Raw genomic sequence first — 18,519 nt, forward strand, 5'->3', positions numbered from 1 at the left:
AGTGCCCACACACACAATATCAATTCCACGCACAGACACGCGCACTCCTGAAACCATAGTGCTATGGTTCTCCTTCATTCATCACTCCTTCATTGGTTTATTTGTAAAATGCCATTCTCTGTGGTCCCTCCCTCTCTCCCTCTCTCCCTCTCTCCCTCTCTCCCTCTCTCCCTCACCCCATTAAACTCTTCCTTTCTTTTTTCTTCACACCTCTATGTTCTTCTCATTTTCCATGTTGGCGTGGGGGGGGGGTCAAAGGTCATTGCCTCGGTGATGAGCAGCGTATAGCAGTGTAAGACTGAACCTCGAGGAAGGACTGAAGCCCTGATATCAGCATATGAGACGAGGGAAAGGGACGAATCTCTCTTGTCCTGGACACTAAGCAGCATGTAACACTCACACGTTACTGTAACCTGTTGCTTTCCTGACAAAACTGCCACTGTGACCTCCAGTCAGGTCTATGGCAGCCATTTTGGTTCTGTTAGCCCACAGAATCACAAGCGGCAAAATTCATTAATCTTAAGTGTTAACAGGACAACCCAGAGAGGTTTGTACCCATCTCCCTTCTTATATCCCATTTCCTGACAATCTGTGTGTGCAGAATATCAAAACAGACTTTCTTGCTTTCTTCTTTCCTCCTTTTTCTATTTCTCCATTCGACCTTCTTTCTTTTTTCTTTTTTTTGCTCCACAATTCTTTTTTTCACTTTCTCTCTCTCCCTCTCCCCATCCCTCTGTCTTTCTCTCTCTCCCTCTCTCCCTCTCTCTCTCTCTCCCTCTCTCTCTCCCTCTCTCCCTCTCTCCCTCTCTCCCTTCCTCTCTCACTCTCTTTCTCTCCCCCTCTCTCTCTCTCTCCCTCTCACTCTCTCTCTCTCTTTCTCTCTCTCTCTCCCTTGCTCTCTCTCTCTCTCTCTCTCTGTCTCTCTCTCTCCCTCTCTCTCTCTCTCTCTCTCTCCCTCTCTCTCTCTCTCTCTCTCTCTCTCTCTCTCTCTCCCTCTCTCCCTTCCTCTCTCTCTCTCTCTCTCTGTCTCTCTCTCCCTTACTCTCTCTCTCTCTCTCTCTCTCTCTCTCTCTCTCCCTTGCTCTCTCTCTCTCTCTCTCTCTCTCTCTCTCTCTCTCTCTCTCTCTCTCTCTCTCTCTCTCTCTCTCTCTCTCTCTCTCTCTCTCTCTCTCCCTTCCTCTCTCTCTCTCTCTCTCTCTCTCTCTCTGTCTCTCTCTCTCTCCCTCTCTCCCTTCCTCTCTCTCTCTCTCTCTCTCTCTCTCTCTCTCTCTCTCTCTCTCTCTCTCTCTCCCTCCATAGGTCGGCAGCTCACGATTTTTAACAGCCAGGCATGTATTAAGATTGGTGGTGGAGAGAAGGGCCGTCATTTCCAGGGTCAGGTCTCAGGCCTCTACTACAACGGCCTGCAGGTCCTGAAGCTGGCAGCCGAGGGCGACCCCAACGTGCAGGTGCAGGGGAACCTGCGCCTGGTGGGGGATGTGCCCTCCGTCCTGAACACGGACACCACCTCCACTACACCACTGGCAGACATGTCCACCACAATCATGGAGACCACGACAACCATGGCAACCACCACCACCCGCAAACAGCGCTCCCCCACAATGAGAGACAGTGTGACGCAGGTGAGGGGAGGACGTGTGCTGGGGGTAAACTCCTGCTAAGCAACAAGAGCAATTTTCCCCTTTTTGACACGCAATTATTATTATTATTGCTGAAGGGGAGATACAGCTCGATTTCTGTTGGTATGTGTATGGATGTTAATATTAAAAGGCAGGACGTGGCCATTAGGAGAGAGAGAGAGAGAGAGAGAGAGAGAGAGAGAGAGAGAGAGAGAGAGAGAGAGAGAGAGAGAGAGAGAGAGGGAGAGAGAGAGAGAGAGAGAGAGGGAGAGAGAGAGAGAGAGAGAGAGAGAGAGAGAGAGAGAGAGAGAGAGAGAGACAGAGAGAGACAGAGAGAGAGACACTGAGGGAGAGTTTCTGTGTTTGAGGAGAGGCAGCTCTTCATCTGTCGTTTGCTTTCTTTTTAAATATTTCCCCCATTAAATCTGTCTCTCTCTCTCTCTCTCTCTCTCTCTCTCTCTCTCTCTCTCCCTTCTTCTCTCTCTCCCTCTCTCTCTTTCTCTCTCTCTCCCTCCCTCCTCTGTCTCTCTTTCTGTTATATACCCTTTGCATTCATCCAAAGTGAAAGTGAGAGAGCTTTGGATTTGGTTAAATGGCTCCAAATTGAATAAAAGGAGGTCAGAGCTCTTATTTATCCCAGTGCAGCATTAGTGAAGCAGTCCAAGCATGGAGTGGCCATTAGCCGCGTGCCACGGGCTCTCGGCCAGTGGGCTGTCGGCATGTGCATGCTTCCCCATTTACATTCATTACTGTGTGTCACGCCACAGCTCTTTGAGCAGCAGGCAGGTGCCGTTAAATGTGGCGTTGGTCATCATAAGGATGCATGCACCACATCTGTCAGCACAGGCTATTCACTGCCAGCTGAGAGGAAAAGTGGATTTGTAGGTGCCGGAATATTCTTGCTGTTGCAGTGTTGAAGTGATGCTGGTGGTCTATCGTTATTAATTATGCATACTGTTATGCAAAAGGAAAATTAGGGAAATCTAGCAAAAGTGTAAGATCTTCAGAAATACCAAATGACTCTTTAACCAGACCTTTCCTCAAGCCTTGGGAACGTTTTTCCTGGTGTGGGGAAGGGGTGTGGGGGATGTGATTAAAAGTTAAAAGTAAAAACTCAGTGGAATTCAGATGTGATATAAGATTGCTTAATGAATTTCTTAATTTGTGTGTTAAGTTGACTTTCTTCTAGGTCTTAGTGCTTGTGGTTATTATTTTAGGACAGGGTGTGGGTTTCTTTTAGTATACATAATTTTTAGATAATTGCTGGTGACCACAAATAAGAAAGCTGTTCTCTAATTTACAAAACACCATTTTTTGATTTTTAACACCAAAGCAACAATAATGAATAACGCATGTATAACAAAACCTTCCTATTCGCTATGATCCCTTTTTAGTCTGTAAAAATTACAAGGTTAGACCGGTTAACTTGAACAGGACTGGGCAGATTAATTGGGATCGGGTAGATTAATCAGGACTGGGCAGATTAAACGGGACTGGACAGATTAATCGGGACCAGGCAGATTGAACGGTATTTTAAAACACTTTCTTTTAACTTTATAATATTATGCAGTGTGACTGAATGCATGAGCTTTACAATATACCAGCCCCAGTCGAAGTGAGCCAAGAAGAGAGAGAGGGTTAAGGTTAGGGTTAAGGTTAGGGTTAGGTTTAGCCTCAGGACTGTACTGAACCTGCTGAGTTAGGGATAGAGTTAGGTTTAGGTTAGGTATAGGGTTAGGGTTACTAGGGCTGTTACAGGGTTTAGGCTATAACATACTGTTGCTTGTAATAATACCAGAAATTCCCACTTTGAGTAAGTGTACACCTTAGCTTCTCTCTCTCTTTCTGTCTCTCATATGTGTGTGTGTGTGTGTGTGTGTGTGTGTGTGTGTGTGTGTATATATATATATAATCTCAAAATCCCCTCTATTACATGGAGATTGGAATACACAGTGGTGATCAAGAATGAGCTGTTATGTATCCAGTGTCATGCTAAACTGCCTCTAAACATTAAGAAATATTTAACAGCCCTGGATCTATCGAGGTTAGTCTGGATCAGTTTTATCACAGCACCTCAGAATAACACTCCACAGTTCATGCAGCAGATCTGACACAGTTTATGGCATCACAAGATCAGGGGTTCACAAGACCACTGGTTCCTGAGCATTTATTTCCAGGGCCTTTTGGCAGCAATATATTGAATTTCCATTGCACTCCAAGCCTCTCTGTAAAGGAAGTGTGCAGAAAGCTATGCACCATTTACTACAGTACAGTTCTGACTGCCTCTACACCATTTAATACAATACAGTTGTGACTGCATCTACACCAGTTACTACAGTACAGTTGTGACAGCCTCTACACTATTTACTACTGTACAGTTCTGACGGCCACTACCGCATTTACTATAGTACAGTTGTGACTACCTCTACACCATTTACTACAGTACAGTTGTGACTGCCTCTACACCATTTGCTACTGTACAGTTGTGACAGCCACTACATCATTTACTACAATACAGTTCTGACCCCTCTACATAACAGCAGTTACTCCCAGGAATCTTCATGTATATTATTGTATATTCATATATATTATTTCCTGGACTGTGAAATATGTGCTTTCTGAATTTTTTTTAAAAATGTATATTAATATCTCTCTCTCTCTCTCTCTCTCTCTCTCTCTCTCTCTCTCTCTCTCTCTCTCTCTCTCTCTCTCTCTCTCTCTCTCTAGAACACGGATGATCTGCTAGTTGCATCAGCAGAATGTCCCAGTGATGATGAAGATCTAGAGGAGTGTGAACCTGGTGGTGAGTTTTCTTACTAAGTCAATGGAGTGTGTATTACACAGATGGAGTGTGTATTAGACAGATGGAGTGTGTGATAGACATATGCACATGTACACACACACAAAAAAAAATCAAAAAAGCTGGAATTTGCTAAATACAGCTGTGATTGGTCAGTACAGTCACCACTCATTACTTTACTTTGTACTTTTTTTGCTGCAGTTGGGTGGATCATATGTTTTGCCCTCCACAAACACAGAAAGCAGTGTGGGCAGTGGGGTCTCTGTAGAAGGGAGATTACCCCACATGCTTTGTTCTAAACCACATACGTTTTACATTTTAATAATATACGAACAGCCAAAACCTAGAAAACCAGGCACTTCCTAGAGCGTAATTGCATGTGCTGTGCTGCCTGGTAGTGTCTCAGTCACTGTTTAGTCAGCTAACAACGCAGTTCACAGACCATGTCTGATAGAAGAGCTATGTTTGGCTACTACCATGAATAAAACATGGATGAGATTCATTTTGTATCTTAAGCCTAATTAATTGTAATCAAGTTAAGAAGAATGACTAAATTAGTCTCTAAAATTATATTCCCTTGGAGACGATGTCCAGCTGGGTATTAAGATGCATTAATGAGCTGGCAGGTGTTGCTTACGTTAGCCATTTAGTCAGATGTCTTGGCAATGTTTGGAACATTCCAACCAGGTTTCTAGCTTCTGTCGGGTTCTACTGACAGGGAAGATTTTCAGAAACTATATTAAACCACTACAAAGTTTGATATGACGTGAAAGGCCCTTTTTAAACAAGAAACACAGTTTCTTCTCTGTTTTTTTTTACGTTCAATAGCTCTCTCTCCTGGTACGTTTTAGAAGTCCATACTCTAACGTTAGAGCTCATTGTCTGGAGCTGTAAGCACAAATTTGCGCATTACTACGCCTAGAAGAAAATACGATGTTTATCCTGTCATGACCTAAACTAAATTGTTGTGTGGGGGAGATGTTGCTTAAGGATGGGAGAGTCTGTTGGGGAAATGTGTTGAAATTCAGAATAAAATCTACTTTAATAGTTCATTATGATGCTTCAGAAAGCACAGACATTCATCAGAGAGAAATGTTCCACAGCAACAGCCCTGAGGTAACAAGTAAAAAATTGCTTAGGTAGACGCTTTCCCACTCATTCTGTCTTGGGACACAACATAAAGCACTTCATCAACATAAGACTTCAACTCTATCCCTCTTTTTTATTTACTGTGTTATTCCTTTTAGCATGATATGGATCACTGTCACCATAAGCAGCTCAGAAAGCTTTATTTTTCTCTACTGCTATAATTTATATAATATATAATTTGTACTCTAGTTTTATAGTCATGGCAGTATTTGTACTCTAGTGTTATAGTCATGAGATATTTTTACTCTAATATTACAGCCATGGCAGTAGTTTTACTCTGGTGTTATAGTCATGGCAGTATTTCTACTCTAGTGCTATAGTCATGGAAGTATTTTTACTCTACTGCTATAATCATGGAAGTATTTTTACTCTACTGCTATAGTCATGGCAGTATTTTTACTCTACTGCTATAGTCATGGAAGTATTTTTACTCTAGTGTTATAGTCATGGCAGTATTTGTACTCTACTGCTAGTCATGGCAGTATTTTACTCTAGTGTTGTAATCATGGCAGTATTTTTACTCTAATGCTATACACATGGAAGTATTTTTATTTTAGTGTTATAGTCATGGTAGTATTTGTACTCTAGTTCTATAGTCATGGCAGTATTTTTACTCTTGTTATAGTCATGGCAATATTTGTACTCTACTGCTACAGTCATGGCAGTATTTTTACTCTATTTCTATAATTATCTGCTGTATTTTTACTCTAGTGTTATAGTCAGGGCAGTATTTGTACTCTAGTGCTATAGTCAGGGCTGTATTTTACTCTAGTGTTATAGTCATGGCAGTATTTTTACTCTAGTGTAATCATGGAAGTATTTTTACTGTAGTGTTATAGTCATGGCAGTATTTTTACTCTACTGCTATAGTCATGCCAGTATTTTTACTGTAATGTTATAGTCATGGCAGTATTTTTACTCTGGTGCTATAATCATAGCATTATTTCTATTCTAGTGCTATAGTCATGGCAGTATTTGTACTTTTGTGCTATATTCACTGCAGTATTTTTACTCCACTGCTATAGTCATGGCAGTATTTTTACTGTAGTGTTATGGCAGTATTTTTACTCCGGTGCTATAATCATGGCAGTATTTCTACTCTAGTGCTATAGTCATGGCAGTATTTTTACTCTTGTGCTATAGTCATGGCAGTATTTGTACTCTAGTGCTATAGTCAGGGCAGTATTTGTACTCTAGTGCTATAATCATGGCAGTATTTCTACTTTAGTGCTATAGTCATGGCAGTATTTTTACTCTTGTGCTATAGTCATGGCAGTATTTGTACTGTAGTGCTATAGTCAGGGCAGGTGCTATAGTAATGGCAGGCCAGATCAGTGTTTAAAATGACAAGGGAGGAAGAGCATGTAGACTGAGATCAGTAAACCTGTAGTGGACAAAAGAGTGTCCAGCAGGGCAGGGGAAGCAATCCCAAATCTCTTTAAATGCCACTCTGCAGGACTATGAATAATGCAACAGTAACTGAACTCTGGGATTATTTGCAGGTGTTTTGTTTCTTAAACAGATAAGTAAATATTTATAGTATGAGTACTCATGATATGCCTGCACTCACATACATCACAACAGTTGAGTGTCTGTTTGCCATAAGTAGACATTTATTTAATTTCCTTGTTTAATCCTCTCTTGGCTATAGATCATTAAATGACTATATAGAGACACAGAGAGGGAGAAACCTTGGAAGGCAACATAAACAGTTCTAACTCACATTGGCACTCTGCAGAGAAAGAGAGATGGCAGAGGAAGAGAAAGGCTGAGATGGAGGAGAGAGATTTTCCAGATTTGAGAACTGCATATCGCTGTCATATGTCTCATTCTGTGGCACCTGGATAAAGAGTGACAGAATGGAAATGGAGAGCAGGACAGAGGAATGGCTGAGAAGAGAGTGGAGCTGCCTAGTGCCTGGGTCCCATAGAAACATCGTCTATCTCAACAGACTAATTCATCTCAACAGGCTAATTCATCTCTGCCCTCATTAAAGGGCCCTAATTGCATCATCTCATGAAAGCTGGATGAGAGTTCTCCTTGCTAACGAGCTGACAGTACAAGTTCTTCCTTCAAACTTCCTGAAGTTAGACATATCCCACGCAACCAATACACATACATTACTCACACACACACACACACACACACACACACACACACACACACACAAATGAAATTTCTGTCCCAGACCCTCCTTAGCAGTAATGATTTGATTTCCTGGTAGGCACACACAGCCTGCATTTCAGCTGTCATGAACACACACACACACACACACACACACACACACACACATCTTCAGTTGCAAACATGCGAGGCAGGACACACACATTGGTTTGGATACAAAGACCCCATTACAAATATAACAATAGAAAACTATTTTTAAAAAATGTAGGAATTGTGAGTGCGCAGAACAGCGTGGACAGACTAATGAGACTTGTTTAGTACAGAGTGTCACCTCTCTCCACTTCGCCTGCCAAAACCTCTTTCATTTGTATTTCTCTACACGACACACACCACACCAGGCAACACTAGATAGTGTCTGTCACCAGGCAACACTAGATAGTGTCTGTCACCAGGCAACACTAGATAGTGTCTGTCACCAGGCAACACTAGATAGTGTCTGTCACCAGGCAACACTAGATAGTGTCTGTCACCAGGCAACACTAGATAGTGTCTGTCACCAGGTAACACTAGATAGTGTCTGTCACCAGGTAACACTAGATAGTGTCTGTCACCAGACAACACTAGATAGTGTCTGTCACCAGGTAACACTAGATAGTGTCTGTCACCAGGTAACACTAGATAGTGTCTGTCACCAGGCAACACTAGATAGTGTCTGTCACCAGGTAACACTAGATAGTGTCTGTCACCAGGTAACACTAGATAGTGTCTGTCACCAGGCAACACTAGATAGTGTCTGTCACCAGGCAACACTAGATAGTGTCTGTCACCAGGTAACACTAGATAGTGTCTGTCACCAGGTAACACTAGATAGTGTCTGTCACCAGGTAACACTAGATAGTGTCTGTCACCAGGTAACACTAGATAGTGTCTGTCACCAGACAACACTAGATAGTGTCTGTCACCAGGTAACACTAGATAGTGTCTGTCACCAGGCAACACTAGATAGTGTCTGTCACCAGGCAACACTAGATAGTGTCTGTCACCAGGTAACACTAGATAGTGTCTGTCACCAGGTAACACTAGATACGGTCTGTCACCAGGTAGCACTAGATACGGTCTACTACCAGACAACACTAGATAGTGTCTGTCACCAGGTAACACTAGATAGTGTCTGTCACCAGGTAACACTAGATAGTGTCTGTCACCAGGTAACACTAGATAGTGTCTGTCACCAGGTAACACTAGATACGGTCTGTCACCAGGTAGCACTAGATACGGTCTACTACCAGACAACACTAGATAGTGTCTGTCACCAGGTAACACTAGATACTGTCTACCACCAGGTAACACTAGATACGGTCTGTCACCAGGTAGCACTAGATACGGTCTACCACCAGACAACACTAGATAGTGTCTGTCACCAGGTAGCACTAGATACGGTCTACCACCAGACAACACTAGATAGTGTCTGTCACCAGGTAACACTAGATACGGTCTGTCACCAGGTAGCACTAGATACGGTCTACCACCAGACAACACTAGATAGTGTCTGTCACCAGGTAACACTAGATACTGTCTAACACCAGACAACACTAGATAGTGTCTGTCACCAGGTAACACTAGATACGGTCTGTCACCAGGTAACACTAGATAGTGTCTGTCACCAGGTAACAATAGATACTGTCTACCACCAGACAACACTAGATACGGTCTGTCACCAGGTAACACTAGATAGTGTCTGTCACCAGGTAACACTAGATAGTGTCTGTCACCAGGTAACACTAGATATGGTCTGGCTCAGTTTTTCATTTTAATTTCCCAGCAGTATAACCTACATTTAATTTTTTTGACAAAGTTTGTTTTGATTTGTGCTAATTATCAGATACAAGAGTGAAGATGTGGAGAAAGTACTAGAATAACAACCCGAAGGGTCACTGGTTGAAAGAAATGAATTATACTCAAATTACCAAAATGTTATGCTGTAGGATTCTGGAAGTGTTTGACTGCTCTCCCTAGACACTGATGTTTCTGCTTAAAATGTTCTAAATTCGACTCATCTGGCTTTTTCACAGCTGAATGAAGGAAGGATTTGATTGTTTTCTTACCACACAGATTTATCCACTTTAGGCAAATGCACATGGTTTCAGTGCTGGGATTTCCACTGTGTGCCAGATATCAAGCTTAGGCTTAACACCACAACAAACATTGGTCTTGGCTTTACAAAATGAGTTTGATGTGTTCCTCGCCATACGATTCTCATAATACTGTGTGAAATGACAAGCTATTACTACAGACTGTGCTAGAACATCTCACACACGCATCCGTTAGCGCCTTCACACTTCATCTGTTCTACCCTGCTGAAGTCATTGTTGTTTTTTAAACTCATTTGTATTAACAGGTGAAAACAGCTCAGTAGGCTAGAATGAGTATAATTAGGAAACAGAATTAGGTTCTCACCATGGCGTTAAGTACTGTGCAGACCACGATAACGCTGGTTTCGCCATTTAGATTATACCACTAAGCAGGATAGCCCCAGTGTAACCCTCCTCTAATCACCTGTGAGTTTAAATGTATCTACCCTTTAAGAGGACTGGACCCAGAGCAACAGCTGCTTTTGGTGTTTTGTTATTGTTCGCTCATTTTATTCTTCATGCATTAAATATTTATGTTGATTTATACAGCATACTACCACAGAACTCACATCCTCTCTCTGTTTCTCATCTGTTTCACCTCCAGTAATGAGTAATTCCCCATAGGAATCCCTGTTGATCCGTTTTCTTCCATTTTCTCAAAAACATGTTTTTCACACTCAAATCTGAAATGACTTTTTCTAGATCCAGAATAAATACATACACCTACCCAAGTTATGCAACTTTGAAGTCAAAGACCATGTAAATAATGTAGCATCAGACAAAAAAAAAGAAAAAACTAAACTAAATTGTATATATCCAAAAATTAAATAAACAACACAAACCAAGTTACAAGCTAAGCCCTGCCCCCATTTTCACATCCTCCAGTCTGGAGTTCATTCATGTCATCCATCCTTTGACCAACAGAAGAAGGTTTTGCAGTTGTCCGCTCCCCATGTGTGGTGTTAACCCAGCTGTACTCTACACACAGTAGTGTGTAGTGGTAACCCTGGTCAGTGCCCTGGTCAGTGCCCAGATCATCACCCTGCTGCTGTAACAACTACTAAAACTGATTAACTGGTGAGTAGAACAAGGTGTGTAAGCGCTCTGTGCCACAGTGCACTTACTGCAGCACAAATCTTTTTTTATTTTATAATGTTTGGCAGGCTCTCTTATGCAGAGGCGTGTTTGAGCAGAAAAATTCACCAAACCTGGAGCGCCCCAGAATAAACGGGCTGAAGCTGGAGAGAATGGAAAAGAAACCTAAGGCTAAAAAAAGGAAAGGGAGAAAACAGACTGCAGAGAAATGTGGAAAGCAGAACAACTGTGACGGAAAAGTGTAATGTAAGGAAATTTCTAGAGACATGACCCAATCATATGTGTATGTCAGGAAGCCTCACGTTAACCTCGTGTTAAGTCTCATGTTAACCTCAGGTTAGGTCTCATATTAACCTCACATTAAGTTAACCTATTGGCATGCAGCACGCTTCAGTCATGGCATTTATTCTTACAGAAAAAATTGTGGACCATCTGTGGTCCCTGAGAACAAGACTGGAAAACACTGTTAGAGAGGAAAGAATCGTTGACTATAAAAGTAAATAATGGTATGTTGTTTAAGAGTCAAAAAATTTTTTTAAAATATTTCTATAGCGCTTTTCACAACAGATGTTGTCACAAAGCAGCTTTACAAATGTCCATGTCAAGCCCCCAGTGAGCAAGCCAAGGGTGACAGTGATGAGGAAAAACTCCCTAGAGCACGAGGAAGAAACCTGGAGAGAAACCGAGACTCAGAGGGGGGTCCATCCTCCTCTGGCCGACAACAAACACCACAATAGTAAATATTTTAAGAGAAAAATGAGCAATTAATGTCTAGTCCAATTTTCTAGAGGTCATAGTCTTGTCCCCATAGTGTGCATGTGTCCGAGACCCATCCCACATGCGAACGTCCATGAAGGGCAACGGAGAGTAGTTGGCTGGGGTGAAGGTGTGGTAAGCTAAGAGTGACATTTCACTTTTCAGTTCTATGTAATAAACAGATTCTGCAGTTGTATGGACATTGTGGGGTCGTGAGACTTGCAGACTGTAGTTTGTATTGTGTTCCTGTTGCTCATTGTCAGCCTGACAGGGCCCATGTGCTTTCAGAGATCCAGCAGAGACACATCGAGAGACAACTAATCTCCCTCTCAGCTCACCAGGGAGGTACAGAGGTAGAGCTGTTGGACTTTCACTTGACAGAGTTATTATGGGATGTTGTTTAAGGCTCTTCTGAGGCCATCTGTAGTGTCCCTTCAGCAGCTGTGTTGCCCTTCATGCTGTCAGTCCTGAATCATGGATGCTCCAGAATCTGTGCATAAAAGTCAGAGATTGGATTCTCACGTTATAATTTAACAATGGCAGTCTTTTGGTAGAATGTCTGTAGGATGAAACAGAGTGCATTACAAGTATCACATGTACTGCAGGTCTTGGCTGCTCTGTGTATGATATGAAACTCTTTTTAAATTAGCTTCCCACCTCATCAAGTCAATCTTTTTCCTTTCATGACATCATTAACTGGTGTTTTGTGGGGCATTACTGACCAATCAAAAATAATTACACATACTGGTTTACTGAAACAGTGTTAATGTGGGTCATGGCTATTTCACAGTGTGTGTAGTTTGTGTATATTGTGTCCCAAGGTTGACAGTCATCCAGTTGCTCAGTTATATTACAATTCAGTAGTAAATCCTCTCTGTCCAAGTGTGTTGGAACATCTTGGAGTGTTTAACATGAGTCAACCATCAGCACCCACATCACCACCACAGGGTTAGGTAAAGGTTTAGGTGTGTCTGATAGAACTGTGGCTGAACTACAGTCAGAACAGTTAGGGTTAGGGCACAGTGTCTGAACAGTCAAATAGATCTGTGCAGTCTACATGTATGTCATGTGGCAGATGCTCTTATCCACAGTAATGTACGTATTTATCAGGGTGAGGTATTAGTGCTCCCAGAGGACTTAACCAATGTCCTTGGTGTAGCAACACCTTCCTCTGTCTGCTGTTCCTGTTCTATCAGGTGATCCACTAATGGAATGTTTGATGAATGGATTATTTTCATTTTAAAACCAAAAGAATTTTTATTCATTTCAGAATTATTTGTGTCTGCCTGAGAATGTAATTTGAGGTCATCTACAGGAAAGACAACGGATTACAATGTCTTGCATTAGATCATTCTTCTATATCCCTGAATATAGTTATAAACCATGATAATAACCCCTGAAAATAAATGCTCTGTATTGAATCCCCACTAATGAGTCCCAAGGGTTGGCATATCATCCAAGACCGTCAGCCTTAGGACACAAACACACGGCAGTATAACCTGCATCTCAGAGTCAAGAGGGTGTAGTTATGTAAGATGGGTGGAGGTGTGGAGGTCTTTGGGGAGGTGTTTGTGAGTGTTGGGGTGGGGAGGTGTTTGTGAGTGTTGGGGTGGGGAGGTGTTTGTGAGTGTTGGGATGGGGAGGTGTTTGTGAGTGTTGGGGTGGGGAGGTGTTTGTGAGTGTTGGGATGGGGATGTGTTTGTGAGTGTTGGGGTGGGGAGGTGTTTGTGAGTGTTGGGGTGGGGATATTTGATCCAAAATAGGCTACTGTTTAACTAAAATTTCCTTTTACAGTTTTCAAATTTTACCCCTCTAACAGATCTATATTTGTTGTCTATGTTTAATCATGTTTAATCTTCTGTGGATATGCAATATGTTGAACTTTCTTGTGTACAACAAATCCAGTGTGTTTTGTGATGCACTGTGGGATGTGATTGGGGGTGGGGGGGTATGATAGGAAGACCTGAGGCTTTTCCCTGTACATTTTTTTGGATGTAATTACCATTGACACCAATTCACTTCACAAAAGGTTCTAAAGAGATGTATTAAGAAATGTTTTACATTGAATTCAGAGATCAAAAGAAAGTTGGTCTAGATGTTCTTCAGATAACGTGCAGTGTTTAATAACTGATGGACTGATATTTAATGACCACAGACTGTGTTTGAAATGTTGAATAACTGATCAATACTACTACAGGAACTGCTGAAAAAGACTAAGTTACTCTTGGAAGGTTAATTCTGTTATTTGCAAATAGAAACTGCATAATTATTGAGATAACTTTAATCTTTAATGACCTGATCTGTTATTTAGGGGAGTGGCATATTGGGATTATGAATTTTTAAAAAATCCACAGTTTTCTGAGAACCTGAAAGTTTTGCATTAAGATTGTAATAATAATCCCTCTTTAGTCATCATAAAAGTTGGAGGGAAGAGGGAGTATGCTTATTGTTACAACCCTAAATAGAAGAAACATTGAATGGCTGGTTAGAGATTCTCTACCATCTTTTGAAATTGGGGTGAACATTGTGTATCACTATCCCAGAACAATCTTACACAGCTTTCTTTTTGTAATTTTTTTTTTCATGCAAAAATCATGCGGCCAATTTGTTGATGTAAGTGACCTGTACTATGTGGTTTGCTCTCTTATTAACCATCCAGTCAGACACAGGAGAGAGAGTTAGTGGAATGTGAGGGAGCTTAATTTAGTTTGTTTTTAATCCCCTTTAAATATTCTAGTGAAAGGATAGCACACACACAAGCTCTGAGGTAGTCAGTTAGCATATCAATAATGAGTCACTTTGTAGATAACATTGTAGGTAATCTTGTAGATAACATTGTAGGTAATGTTGTAGGTAACATGACTCTAAGGTAGTCAGTTAGCATGTCTATAATGACTCACTTTTTAGCTGTATGTATGTCCCTTTACCCTGTTTATATGATGAGGTTAGTTTAGAGCACAGATGTCAGTGTAGTCTTCATTGTAGACTATTTAGATATCAGAATTAGTGTATTCAGTTTAACATTTTTAAAGAGATCACAAGTCACTAACTAAATTTGAACTAACCTCATTCATTCAAAGTCTTAGTGCTGTTCTAATGATGGTTATACCTGTGTTGCTGTTTTTATTGTTGTTTTTGTTTGTTTTGGTCTGGAGAATGGCTTGCTCAGTGTCGTACTAATGCTCCCCCTCCCCCGCCCTGTCTGTTTCTTGTCCTAGGAGGTGAACTAGTGTTGCCCATTATAACCGTGGATTCCTTAGATCCACCTTCAACACGTTACCCAGTACTCCCTCCTCCCCCAACCTACCGGCCCCTCCTCACACTGCTCGAGACCACCAAAGAGTCTCTGTCCCTGCCCCCTGGCCGTGGTCCCTGTCCCCTCGACCAAGAGGACTGTGAGGAGGCTGTGGAGGTCTCAGCTTATGGCTCAGGCGAGATGACCGAGTCGGACGACGAGGACTATTATAAAAACTTACCCCTCGTCACTGACCGGACAGTGCTCCCTCCACCTCCGGCGGCCGCGGCCGAGAACACCCGCGGTGACCGACATTTCTCCCGCCTCCCCAACTCCCACCGGCCACCGCTCACGTCCACCCCCACAGCACGTCCCGACCAGCTGGCCCGACTCAAACCTGGCAACAGTGGCCCCAATATCCCGGCTGGCAAAATGAACACCCGGGACCAGGTGCTCCTGCCTCCGGCTCAGCCGTCCGGGGATCCAGAGCTAGGCGTGAGACATAGACACATCCCCGACATAACCTACCCTCCCAATTTCCCCCATGTCCCCACCACAGACCCCTCATCCCCAGACCGAGGGCCCCCTGGAGCGGTGGAGGTGATCCGAGAGTCCAGCAGCACCACGGGGATGGTGGTGGGCATCGTGGCAGCGGCGGCCCTCTGTATCCTCATCCTCCTCTACGCCATGTACAAGTACCGCAACCGTGACGAGGGCTCCTACCAGGTAGACCAGAGCCGCAACTACATCAGCAACTCGGCCACGCAGAGCAACGGTGCATTGGTGAAGGAGAAACAGCATAGCAGCACCAAGACTGGCACCAAGGGCAAGAAGAACAAAGACAAGGAGTACTATGTTTGAGCTCAGGTGTGACAGGAGCACAGGTAGAGGAAAAGAAGAGAGAGAGAGGGAGGGAAGGGGGGCAAGACTGGGAGACCAGGCAGTTTTCCATACTTTCCGATCTCATATTTTGAGCAGTTTGATTCCTCTGCTTTTTCACAATTTCTGGTCGTTGTCTTCATCCCCAAAACAAGCTGAACGTAAGGGGTCAGAGAGAGAGAGCGACTTTTCTCCCTCTATCCCTCTACTGGGTGACCGAGAAGTGAAATTTGTTTCTCTTCCATTCCACCTTTTCCACACTCTTTTTGGCTTTTTGTAAGTACCACATCAGTCTCGGGTCTTTAAGGTCAGCACCTAACTTGGTGTTGCGACACCTGTTTGTGCCGAGCTGAGAGGAGTTGTCTGTTCAAAACCTTACTGGTGAGTTTAGCTGTACCTGATGTTTACAGTTTCCACTCCAAAGACTCTTAAGTCTTGGACATTTTTCAAAATTTTTGCAGACAAAAGTCACAGTAATTGGTGTAGATGATATTTGACAGATGGAGACCAGATATTTCTACCATGCCAGTCAGAAATACTGCCACACCCACTCTGTTAAATCTTCCTCTCTCTTCCTCTGCCTCTCTCTGTGCTGCAGGTATTCACATCTTACTTCTCTCTCTCTTCACTCCTTTAATCTCTCTCTCTTCACTCCTTTAATCTCTCTCTCCATCTTTGGCTTTGCCGCTCCTCTCCTTGTCTGCAGTACTAAGGAGCCTGATGAGAAATAACTCCTGCTGTGTTTCAAGCATGTAGTATTCATAAACAAAAAAGTGACAAAAACTGTTTGTGGAGTTCAAAAATATATATACATCAAAAAAGTTGCAAAGCGACTAAGTAGAGAAATGTGAGAACCACTCAACATCCATGGTTGCTCCACCTACAAGCTCCAAGGCCAAACCAGTGGCTCTCCTTCATACCGCCAGATATGGACACGATTTCTGGGGTTTCTCACTGAACCCTGTTGGGGATTCTGATAACTGCTCTATATGTGAAGAACAAAAACAAACATCTCACTGCAGCAAACTGACTTTGTTCTATATAAATATATATATTATAGACATTTGAGAAACACAAGGACCTCAGAGAAAGGGAATGGAATGTGACTGCTGGTTGAAACATCCGTCCACTGCAGTGAGGTGGTAGCGGACCACTGCAGTGAGGTGGTAACGGACCACTGCAGTGAGGTGGTAGCGGACCACTGCACTGAGGTGGTAGCGGACCACTGCACTGAGGTGGTAGCGGACCACTGCAGTGAGGTGGTAGCGGACCACTGCAGTGAGGTGGTAGCGGACCACTGCAGTGAGGTGGTAGCGGACCACTTGGTGTTTGATGTGATTCACTCCCCCTCGTCGCCTCCCTGTGCATTTCTGGAACAAACCCCATTCAACACATCTGTGGAAAAGAAAAAGAAACCCTGCAGAAATAATGGAACAGATCCTATGGAGCAGAGTGCTTGAACCTTTTGTTTGTTTTTCTTTTATATTTTGTCATAAACAAAAAGGAAGATTAAATTATAGAAACAGTGAGTCCTGTTGCTTTGGCAACAAGGAATGATGGAGGTTCTGGAAGCGTGTTCTGACTCGTACAGGAGGCAAAGCGGTACTGTATCAGTGTGAACGTCTAATGGCCGTTAATAAACCAATAAATAGACCAACAGCAGCACGACAGCCGAGGATGAGGACCTGTTAATCTGAGGATTTTGGACTCTAGTATTCAGATTTTCTCAGCTCAACTAAACAATGAAAAGAAATCAAAAAATATTTTAAAAAAAAGTTTGTGAAATGTCTAAATATTTGAACCCACTCCCACTGCTAAGATTAAAACATGTTTTCCCTTAAAACCCTCTTTGGAGAAAAAATGAAACAAATTGATATATTCATCTTTTGTTCATTTGTTGAAAAGAGAAAAATGTAATCTGGTTTACAAAACAAATATTACCTTAACAAAAGTGGGTTTTTCTCATCAGAATAGCACAGTCATCTGCATCACAGTGTCTGTCTAAGTTTTAGATGATTGTCTCTCCAGACCGTAACCCTCCACTCCTCTCTTTTAGTCCTGCGGTTTTTGCTTCTCTGTTGCTCTGAGAACTTGTCAGAGAGGCAAGTGTGTGTGTCTGTGTGTGTGCATGCGTGCGTGCAAGTGTGGGTGTGTACGTGTGCGTGCGTGTCTGTGTGCATGCGAGTGTGTGTGGTTCACCATTGTCATGATTTCTGCTGGCGTCTGGTCTTGATGCTCCACTGCTGAGACGCCCCAACACCTCCCTGTTCTTTCTAAATGTTCTTGTAAAGTGTTCCAGTGAGATGAACATAAATATGTGTATATTAACAGAAGGGAATACAATTGGTTATACACTTCTTACTCTTCTGTGTCATGTGGTTATTTTGCATTTACAAAATTGTCTGGTACTGAGAGTGTGTGTGGGAACCCTAGTCTTTAATAATAAAGGTAATTTCTTTCCTTCTGTGGGAGCCTGGGTCTGCTGCCCTGTTGCCCTAACCCTGACCCTGACCTTGACCTTGACCCTGAGCCTAACCCTGACCTTAAATCTGACCCTAACCCTAACCCTGATCTTAACTCTGACCCTGAGCCTGACCTTGACCCTGACCCTAACCCTGACCTTAAATGTGACCCTGGCCCTAACCCTAACCCTGACCATAGATATTTGAAAAATGAAGGTTCATTGGCTTTTCTCCCAGTTTTAAACTTAATTTGAACCTAAATTATTCT

At 42.7% G+C, this 18,519-nt stretch overlaps 1 protein-coding gene across 1 annotated transcript in view; it reads left to right on the forward strand.

The window, feature by feature from the left end:
• LOC113589578 (neurexin-2-like) overlaps positions 1-18,150 on the forward strand; it is a 590,991-nt gene extending 572,841 nt beyond the window's left edge. Inside the window, 3 exon segments of the mRNA XM_035530023.1 lie at positions 1,300-1,622; positions 4,347-4,422; positions 14,894-18,150. Of these exon segments, the coding sequence (XP_035385916.1) occupies positions 1,300-1,622; positions 4,347-4,422; positions 14,894-15,771 (1,277 nt within the window). The 3' untranslated portion in view covers positions 15,772-18,150.
• The last annotated feature ends 369 nt before the right edge of the window (positions 18,151-18,519 follow it).

Source organism: Electrophorus electricus, chromosome 9, assembly GCF_013358815.1.
Source record: "Electrophorus electricus isolate fEleEle1 chromosome 9, fEleEle1.pri, whole genome shotgun sequence".
Lineage (NCBI taxonomy): Eukaryota > Metazoa > Chordata > Actinopteri > Gymnotiformes > Gymnotidae > Electrophorus > Electrophorus electricus.